Source organism: Aethina tumida, chromosome 5 (assembly GCF_024364675.1).
Source record: "Aethina tumida isolate Nest 87 chromosome 5, icAetTumi1.1, whole genome shotgun sequence".
In the NCBI taxonomy this organism is placed as follows: Eukaryota; Metazoa; Arthropoda; class Insecta; order Coleoptera; family Nitidulidae; genus Aethina; species Aethina tumida.
The window spans coordinates 18907518-18918297 of NC_065439.1; the positions used below are offsets into that span (position 1 = coordinate 18907518).

The window sequence follows — 10780 nt, forward strand, 5'->3', positions numbered from 1 at the left end:
CTAATTACACTAGATTTAAATAGTTACATTGTAGTTTCTTAAAAGCCAAATTATATACAGAAGTTTTTACTTCCAACATTAACAACGTTACATTGTATTACATTACTTTAATTTGGCTATAAAAAATTAACGAATATATTCAAAATAAGTTGCTAATGTTTTTTGCGTGTAAAATTTTCTAATGAACATTTTTATTGTTCATATTAAAGTAACATTAAATCTTCCTAAACACATTTTCATGAAATCATTCCTGTCTTTTTTAAATAATTGGAAACAGTACACAAGTAAAGACAAGGCAAATTGCTTTTGATTTTTCTTATAATTAATTAGTATTTAAATGCTATTTATCAAATACGCATTTTTTAGTTTTTATTTAATAGTAAGGACAATTTTAATTGTCATTAGTCATCCTTGCATTGCGTATGTAAAAGTTATCTCTTAAATTGTAGTTTTCATTGCTAATTTTATAACAATCAATAAAAAAACCAAAAACACTAATTTCACAACCATTTTTATAATTTATAACATATTTATTACATCTCGGTAAATGTAAAATTTCCCAAGAACTGATCTACGTTTTTAGTAAACAATTCATCATTTCCAAATAGTAGTCCATCATTAATTCGAAAAGTAAATAGACATTTGTAATAATTTGTACTCATTATCAAACGTGTATATAAAATTTGAATAAAAAACTTAATTAATGTATATTTAAAGAGTATTTTGACGTACATCTTCGCACTTCAATTACTTTAATATCAACCACCAGCCCATTTGTGTAATTGCATTGTTAATTGAAAAATATTGTAAATAATTCTGTGCAATTAATTATCTGACGGTAATAAATTTTCGACATTGTGAAGGTCAGTTTTAATTTACAAAAAGGTATTAACAATGTATGTGTAATAAAGCCGTGATGTTTCCGATACGTGGTCATCCCAAAACAAAACAACAACATAATTAAAAACTTTTTATTACGGAAACACATTATTCGGCAATTACAAACGGATATAAAAATAAATTAAACACATTTCGATAACGCGTTCGAAATAAAAATCTTCCTCGAGTGCGCAGAAGCACGCATCATCATTCATTTCTTCCGGGCTGAGCGACACCGCATCGCTTTACTTCTGTTCGGTTAGAGGCACACGCTCTTTGATCGTGCAGTCTTTGGCCGGCTCGCACAATTTCATCGTGCAGATGCGATAAATGCAGCAGAACTGTATCAATAGTCCGACGAATATTAATATAGCACCGATTGCGTAACATATCACTTTGAAGTTGACCAGGAACTTTATGTAGAGGGCCACTTCCGGGGGCATCCGGACTACCTGCTCGAACCATATCAGAGGGAAGTATACTTTGGGGACGTCCGAGTATAATCTGAAATTAACAAATAATAGTTAAATTAGCTAGTATCTGGATGTGGATGTAATATTGAAGTAATCGTGTATTGTGGGTTGCATATGTGATTTATGAAGAATAAAGAAAGAGAAGTTTTATTTGGATTTATTGGATTACTAACATCAGGAGTTTCTTTTATATGAAATTTCTACAAAAACCGTACACTTTCAAGTCGTTTTTGATTATTATTAAAATAATTTGTCAATTTTATGATGATATACATACAATGTGAAACTCATTTTAGTTTCAACATAAAAATACTGTAAATGTCCTATTTCATTTGATTTATATTCATGTTCGTTCTTTATTATTTTTCCTTTTTACTGCATTTTTATTGTGCCATGATGTAAATATCATTTTGTCCGTTCAAATTATGCATATTTTTCCCTTTATATTATATATATTATCTGTTTTCTGATACTTTTTTTTATAAAAGTTTTGACTCTTTACGTATTTTTAATATATGATGTTTTTATTTAAAACATGGCTTTATGTTTTCATTTTATTATTTATAGTATTCTCCATTATTATAGTAACTTTTTAAAATATTAACTATTTTAGTAAATGTGAACTGTTATAATAATATAATTTAATAATATTGTTTTAGAATGTGTGTTTAAAAACTAATCTGAATGAAACTTGATATACAGTAGTGGTCATTATTATAGAAACATTATAAAATATTTTATTATATCTTTTATTTAAATTGATCTGTTTGTATAATATTAATTATTATTGTTGTTTTATATAGTATTTTAAAAACCACCATATTCTTATCCTACAAAACATATATTTTTTGGATTTGATTTAGACATAAATATAGTAACTTTAATTATGAAAGGAATTTTAATTATCAAATCTGTGTTATTTAATTTTACATTAACACACATTTTTTTGTACTTTTTGTGTTATAATTTTTCTATATATGTCTGGATATTGGGACAGACAAAATGAAACATCTATGCTTTTATCTTTTAAAAAATCCACAATTTTGGATTTGTGTTTGGGATCATTTTCATGTTGAAACACATTTATTAACAGCTTCATTTATTCAATATATGGAATCAAATTGTTGTTTAATATATCCCTGTACATACATCAGTCTAAGGGGGACTGTAGGTATAACAAACTTTTTGTCTAGTTTGAGCAGAAGCAGAAACATCATCATTAAGTCAAAATTGGACTTCTACTTTTTAGTAGAAACCAGTGTTTTTCTTATAGGGTTGGTGTCAAACGATTCCTCATCGACTAAAGAATCTTTTCAAGTCCTCCAACTAATTTCAGCAAGTTCCATCTCCTCCAGGTTGGCTTTAATTTCAGTTTGATAAAAACGGGTACACAAGCAAGAAATAACTCTTTGTGCAACACCCCAGATTCCAATATTGAAATTGTTCTACCCCTTTCAATAATAAACTATAAAGTTTTTCGAATATCATACTAATTAATAAAATAATCGCAGATTGAATGTATATATAATCAAGCAAAATTAAAGTTAAATTTTAATTCATAATAATTTAATATTTCTAACATTTGTTGATTGATATTTAAACATTAATTTAATTTAATTATCATGGCTGGTAATGTATATTTTCCATGTTTCATATTTTAATTTTAGGTCAATATAAATTAAGTATAATTTCCATGTCAATTACTTATTGTAAACATACATATCTAACATGTCTATTATTTAATCTGTTATGGTTTATTCCTAACTTTTTATTAAATTTTTTATTGCATTTTTTGTGTCAGGTTTGTTTTTGTAATTGATTATTATGTATATGAATTTTTTCATAGACTAATTACAAAAAAATTGCTCTCAATTAGTTCAGGTGTACCATAAATGTATTTAATCAACTTCTTGATTTATAAACTTATTATGCAAACTGTTATGAAAAAAACGAATGTAAATCTAATCAAATTAACTTAGGTAATATATATCATTGTTTTTTTTTTAATTTAATAATAAAAGGTCGTTTTATCACAGGATAAATTTACTTACTGTATGTTTGTGACTGGCGTCAGCAGTAGATTGAGTTGTAATCTGGCAGCCACCTCTAGGGGCAATCCGGTTTTCTAAAACACCATTTTTTACAAAAATTCAATTATTCCCAGCAATAAAAAACAAAAGCAAAAAGTGCACCCACCGGTTCGAAGATCATATAAAACTCGTGTCTGTCCTTATCGGCCTTCACACCCTCTATGCTGTCCAGATAATAGGGGTCGGCGTTGTAGAAGTGGGGCAGAGATACGAAGGCGGGCGATCCGTAGCGGCAAGCGGACACATTGACCGCCCCCGACGGCATACAATCACCCAAACAAAAGCATTTGTTCTCCACGATCTTGGTGCCTGCGAAAAAAACAACGAAACAATGGCAAAAAGTGAACTTCTTTTGGGGGGTTCGGTTTTATCGCGGTCGTGAAATTATATTTTATCGGTGCGGGGTTACGGACCCGTAAAAATCGACGTTTTTAATGGTGTCGGCTGGTGTTATTACTAATTTATTCGACGAAGTAAACGTTATAATTTATCTCCTAAAGAAATTAACCGGATTTTTGTTCAAGATTAAATTTAAATACCAACCATTGTCTAAGAATCTGTCTCCGGCACTGTACTTGTAGCCCACAATGTTATGGATCTCGACGTCTTTCTCGTACTCCAGTTCCACTGGCCTGCATAAATCCGATGAGAAAAACTTAACAATACTGTCTTTGTTTAAGTTCTGCGGAAAGAATTCGCCCGCCGATCCGTCGATGTCGCTGCACTTGTCCAGATAAAAAGACGTCCTGTTCGAGCCCTTCCATTCGTAAAGCCTTCCCAGTTGGCCGTCGACTCCCGTATCCATGTTGAAGGTACCTTCGAAAACGTCTGAACCGTTTCTCTAGAAAAACGCATATCAATTAATCGTGAACGTTTCAATTTTCTATTCGGAGACAGAATAATTGAGTTTTTAATTAGTCGTTTTTGCCATGCCCGCCTTGCCAAGAGAGCTAATTAACTTAGATTAATTCCACTCCAAGGAGATCATAAAACTTTTTTACATCACAAATTATCGCACTTTTTTTGATAGTTCTAATGCACTTTTGAGGAGAAAATCAATGCGCCAAGTTTTATTGTTCAGGGTGCTCTAAAGCTGTTCTCAGTTATTTCAGAGAAAAGTGAGTTGGAATTGTCCAAAGACAAACTTGTTTAAAACTGACAGTATATATTAAATTATTTAAACTAATTATAAATATCTACGAAAACTGTCTTTTGGCAAATTTTGAAAATGTGTGTAAGTTTTTATCCACATTCTTTAAGATGCATTAATAATAAATAGTATGTTAGTATGTTTAATAGATTATTAAATATTTCAAAATTACTCAGATATATCAGATAAATTTTATTATAAATTGTAAATTTTTGGAAAGCACGATTTTTCTGAAATGCAAATTTAATAATGAAATAAAAATAGCATATATCTCGAAATTTTAAAAAGCTTTATTTATTATAAATATTTATATTTAAAAAATTGTGACATATATCTAATACAAATTCATTACTTTATTTTGTCTATAGTTTGTGTGCTCCTTTTTCTGTCTAAAAGTAAAAGGAAACAAACTAGAGAAAACAAAACAACTATAAAAACTTGCCTTGTCCCTTGCTGAATGGAGAATATCCACAATTTTATTTTAGAATGAAAGAAAATAAATTTAAGGCGATGATTTTTTTTATTTTTAGAAAGCCTATTTTTTCGATAACTTAAAGATACATATTATTTAGAAATATTGGGAATGTTAATATAATATTAAATATAAATTTAGAAAACAATGAGCTCTTGATACACAAGTTGATTACATTTTAAAATAAAATTTATTTAAAAAAAAATGAAAATTTGGTTGTCTTTTGTTTAACAGGAAATACTTCTATTATAAAATTCGTATTTTTGTATATTTTTCTTGATATCTTCATCTCTAAATTTCAAGGACATTAATTTTTTAAGGTTTATATTACGTAAAAAAGAGGATTTGGAAAGTTTTTACAGTTTGTAAAATGATTTTTTGACAGATAAATTTAATTATGGTTTTTATTTGAAATAGAAATAGTTGTATTTATTTCAAAATTATAAGGAGATTTTATTTTTTAGGTAATAAGTGTCTGTACAATGTTATATTAATAAAAATAATAAAAAAAGTCAGACGTATATCCATTTGAAAATAAATAAATATTTGTTATTTTATTTTCTTTATAATTTACATGTTTCTCTTTCTGATCAAATTTAGAAGCAAACAAATTACAGATAAAATAAAACGATAAAAACTTGCTTGTTTTTAATTGAACAGGAAATACCTCGATTTTATTTTAGAATAAAAACAAACTTAAAATATGAGTTTTTATACATTTCTGGGAAGCTTGATTTTTTTTCTGATAATTTAAAGATAAATAGTTATAAATATGTGCTTGTAAAAATATTTTATCGTTTGTAAAAAATAAGTCATTAATTATACGTTCAGAAAATCTGCTAAAGGTCAGTTCTCTTTATCTGGTCTAGAAGTACTTTTCACAAACAAAATTAATTTAATTGATTTTTCCGTTATAACAACCCTTACATTCTTATATTATTATGAGTGTAATATTATTTCAATTTATTATTCAAATTCCAATTTTCCCAAGTTTATGCCATGAGCATTTTATTGAGAAAAAAAAATGTTTATAAAATCTGTTCCAAGTCATTCAAAAACCTTAAATTTAATGTTTGAAAATAAAATTTTGATGTTGCTTATTTAATTGAAGTCAAATAAATGTTTCTCTTTCGGTTTAAAAGCAGAATTACACATAATATATACAAAAATTGCTGTCCTTAATTTAACAGGAAATGTCTCAATTTAATTAATAGAGTAAAAACAAACAATTTTAAACATTTTTGAAATACTTAATTTTTTCCGATATTTTAAAATTATTATTTTCTTATTTTATTTATAATTTCTCTTTCCATTCAAAGCAAAAGCAGACAAACTACAGACAAAACAAAACTATAAAAACTTGCTAGTCCCTAGTTTGCACTAATTTTATTTCAGAATGAAAATGTGGGTTTTTTAAACGTATATTTTATCTTCAAGTTTCAAGGACATTTTTTAAGGAAAACAGTTTGGCTGTAGAATGTTTCTACAGTTTGTAAAAATTAACATTTATAAAAATCTTGATCCCTTGACATTTTTCCTTATCTGGCCTGGAAATAATTAGTAATAACCAAAGGGTATTACCCCATGCACTTACACCATAAAACCAGCCGAATTTGTCCATCTCGGGCATGTTACTGTCGGCCAAGAACGGCATGCTCCTCGCAATGTTCATCAACTTGTCCTCGTACCCCTCGAACAGCAACTCCCCAACGCTCTTCACGATATGCACCTTCTGATTCATCGTGTTCAACGTGACAGACAATCCTTTTTTAACGATGTAGTTCCAGTTTCGGACCGCATAAGCGGCAGACTGAAAAACCAAGACCAATTAAGTTCGTTTGTATGTTTTTACAACAACGATTTGATTTTCCCATCACGTAATTCTAATCCCGAACAGTCCCCATTACCATTCCAGTTAACAAAGCTCTAATTAATTATACGCGTGTTCTTTTTTCGAGAGCTTTGTAAAAAAACAACGTTTCAACTTGGATAATGGGGGCGAAATTCACGTCACGAGTCTCGCGGGTGCGAACTCCGTGGGGAGGCTGTAACCGACGATCTAAACAGTTTATTTAACGGGTTTTTTTTTTAAGGGGGTGAAAAGCGCTTTTAAAAATGAGATCATAAAAGTGCAATTCGGGTTTCTTAATCGCCAGTTTCTGACGTACTTAATTCGTCCTTACCGTAGTGACGGGATTGACCGTCGTGACTTCGTCACTCAACGGACCGACGCTGTGTTCCCGATCGAAGAACCACGTCCTCAAATGCCTGAACGTCACCGTACTGTTGTCGTTCCACGTAACTTTGGACTTTTCCTTGGTCTCTATGAACCTGTACGGTCCCATGAGCTTGAAACTGGGCTTGACGGTGTTGTTGTGCACGGCCTCCGAATTGGTCCAGTTGTGGAAGTAAAAGTCTATGGTCAGGGGGATGGGGTTCTTCTTCCACATGTGATATGCGGTCGAGGTGGGCGTTAAAACGAAACCGGTTCTCGTGATCACGTGATAGAGATGAGACCAAGTGGTAATTATGAGGACTCCAAGGATAACGAAGGCCATTGATATCGTACAAAGGATGGAGGATTTGGTGCACAATCGTCTCAGCTTCATCTTGACGTTCTGGCGGTGCTTCGTCTGGAAATACACAATCTAATCAGAATTATATCCTGGGGTAATTGGAAAGTGGATCCACGTTCCCTCAATCCCTGTTTTATCTGTTTTATGGCGACCAGTGATTAATTAAATGTGAGTGCGGTTTGATTTAATTAAATTATAATATTAATGTCTTTATCCTGACGTCAATATTGGTTGGCTGTTTAAAAAAATTGTTAATTAATTTGCCTAAATGATGAAAAAACAATTTTATGGAGGAAATTTATTTTACGGTCTTTAGTTTTTATTTGTGAATTTAAATCGATTATTTAATAACTTATTTTAATTATTTAAAAAAGATATAATTTTGCCTTATCAAGACCATGAGAAACAAGAAGAGAGTTTACGACTAAATAAATCAATCGTTTCCAATATTATTTAAAAATTTGGAGAAATTGTTATCGTCAACTGAAACTGGAGAGAACCTGGAGGAACTGAGATTTGCTGAAATTAGTTTAAGATGGTTAGTGGACACCAAATCTACAAATTTCTACTAATAAATAAGTCCAATTTTGATTTGGTCACATTCATAGGACAGTGGGAATGAGTAGTTTTTGGTGAGACTAAATTTAAATTATAAAAAAATGATAGTTCTGTTTAAGTTAAACATCCTACAATTCAATTATGTTGTGTGGATGCTTCTGACTTCTGGCACATATAACAGATATCCTGATTTATATACAGGGATATATTAAACTGTATGTACTTTTGTTAATAGATATATGTATACAGCTGTTAATTGATTTAACTGAATAATACTTATATACTGTGGTTTTAAAATATAATTAAAATAGAAAAAACAATTTTATGAGTGTTTTATGACGATAATTTATTTTTGTGAAAAACCATCGTGGGTTTAATTATTTTTTATAAAATTCATTAAAGTAAAAATCTGTACTTACAATATGTTACACGTGATAAATAGTAATTTATGTCAACTTTTTGTTTATTAAATACAGTCACAACCTTAAATTAAGAAAATAACCACTTACACTTTTCGACATAACTTGAACAACAAACAACTATCTTATTATTATATATTTTTAAAGACCTCACAGTTTATCAAGTTTATCTGCAATTAATAATTATTAGGCATTATCACTAAATAGTGCGTAGTAAGCCAACTATTTTAATAATGACCATTTTACCTTATATATTATCAAACTAGCATCACAACAACAAAAATCAAAAACACAGTGTTTACCTGTTGAAACGTCTGAGAAAACTGTCGTAAAATTTCCGTAACAGCTAATGAAGATGGTCAATTAGTCCACCCACGAGTTGCATAGTTTATTTAGCGTCTATTAATTGTTCTATTAAATATGTGAATCGCTTACCTCTAAAGGCTTAATGAAGAGAGGTGAGCCATTTAACCTCTTATCGAAATTCTTAACCGCTTCATCAAAAAAAAAAAGACATTAATGAACGATAATTAATTGAACGGGTTTTCTAATTGAAATAGGATACACGCTTGCGGTCTTCTAATCAGGTTTTTATTTAATGGATTATTTTGTTTTTAAAAATGGTGTTTATAAATAACTCATTAACGATTTTAATTAATTAAATAATATATTTGAATTTATTTGTAATATAAATTAACTTATCTGAAGAGATTGTCTGATTTTGAGTTACAAATTCCAATAGAAAAACAAACATAGAAAGGATAATGAGATTAAATATCAGACTGGAAGTCCTAAACTTAAAATCCATTCATAAAAACAATTGAAATCGGATACAAGATGCTATCTTCAAATCGTGATTTTATTTAATGAATTTTGTTTTTAAAAATAATGTTTGTAAATAATTCATTAAGGATTTAATTAATTAAATAATGTATTTATTTATAGATATGGTGGTTCTTGTATTTATGACTAAAGATAGTAATTAATTGCTATAAAATAAAGATTATTAGAATATAACTTATCCGAAGTATCAATGAACTTTTACTAAAACATCGTCCTACTGATTTGGAGTTACAAATCCCAATAAAAAGTTAAAAAGATAAAAATAGAAGTATAATGAGATTAAATCTGATATTGAAAGTCTCAAATCTATAATCCATTCATAAAAAAAAACAGGGATTAACATTTTTTAAACTAATCAGTAAGAAATGTGTTGAAACAACTTACCAAAGATAAACTTTAAACTATTTAATCCATTGTAAACAAACTACACAGCGAATTAAAGTGCAACATTTTCAGGTACGAGTTGGTTTGGCAATTAGCATTCAAAGTATTAAGTTGCAAATAGCGATGAAAATAGAACAAAGTAACGTAACGTTACAAATTAAGTGTGCATATGATAAAATTATAAACTAATTACTTACCCAACAAAATATATACTCGTTTTTAATGTTAACTAGCTTCAACAACAGTATTTTATAAAAACATTTTGTTAATAAATATGCTTTTTTACAATAAAGTCTTGTTTTTTTATAAATGCATGCATATATAAATCTTATTGTCAATTTGAAAACATCATTTACATTCACATTAGGTACGACTGTTGATGTTAATATACCGAAACATAAATGATTTATAAAAGATTGAAAGCATTTAATCACTACGATGTGATGTGACTGTAATATGGGACACGTGTTTCATTCTGAGATAATTTAATAATAAAAATAAAGAAAACATTTAATTATGAATAACAATAATGATATCCACAACTAGATATTAATAATCGAAGTCATCCGACGATTATTCACTAAGCAATCCTACATAATTAATTTACAAAGCGTAAGAAGAGCAATTTTATAAAATTGTACATGCATTACCGATTAAATCGTTTAGAATATTAAAATTCTGAATCACCTCAGTCACGCCACAAAACAATTGCCCCTTATGAAAAACCCCAACAAACTACCCACTAAAACTGTTTTGTGCGAGGGCTTTACAACAACTGATGAAACTTTATCAGCCATTGAATGATCATAAAATCGTCCTAACAAGCTTTCGCGATTTACCTCGTGTTTATCAATTTTCTAAGGTATCACATACGAGGGTGAGCCGGCACGGTGGCGTTGATGAATGAAAATGCCACATATTGTTTCTATTGTTTCT

The 10780-nt window shown here is 29.3% G+C and overlaps 1 protein-coding gene across 1 annotated transcript; it reads right to left on the reverse strand.

Annotated features, from left to right (window-relative positions):
- Window positions 1-957: 957 nt before the first annotated feature.
- LOC109602167 (protein croquemort-like) lies at window positions 958-8900 on the reverse strand. The gene is made up of 7 exons (XM_049967300.1): window positions 8864-8900; window positions 7248-7697; window positions 6659-6874; window positions 3986-4283; window positions 3549-3751; window positions 3404-3477; window positions 958-1383 (listed from the first exon to the last, which is right to left on the reverse strand). Exons 2-7 carry the CDS (start codon window positions 7671-7673, stop codon window positions 1125-1127), a joined length of 1476 nt encoding a protein of 491 aa, XP_049823257.1. The 5' UTR covers window positions 7674-7697; window positions 8864-8900; the 3' UTR covers window positions 958-1124.
- Between the last annotated feature and the right edge of the window lie 1880 nt (window positions 8901-10780).

Coding starts and splice junctions, on each gene's coding strand:
- LOC109602167 (XM_049967300.1), bottom strand. CDS start 7,673: ATGAAGCTGAGACGATTGTGCACCAAATCCTCCATCCTTTGTACGATA. Junction 3,752..3,985: donor AGACAGATTCTTAGACAATG/GTTGGTATTTAA, acceptor TTTTTTTCGCAG/GCACCAAGATCGTGGAGAAC. Junction 3,478..3,548: donor TTTATATGATCTTCGAACCG/GTGGGTGCACTT, acceptor ATGGTGTTTTAG/AAAACCGGATTGCCCCTAGA.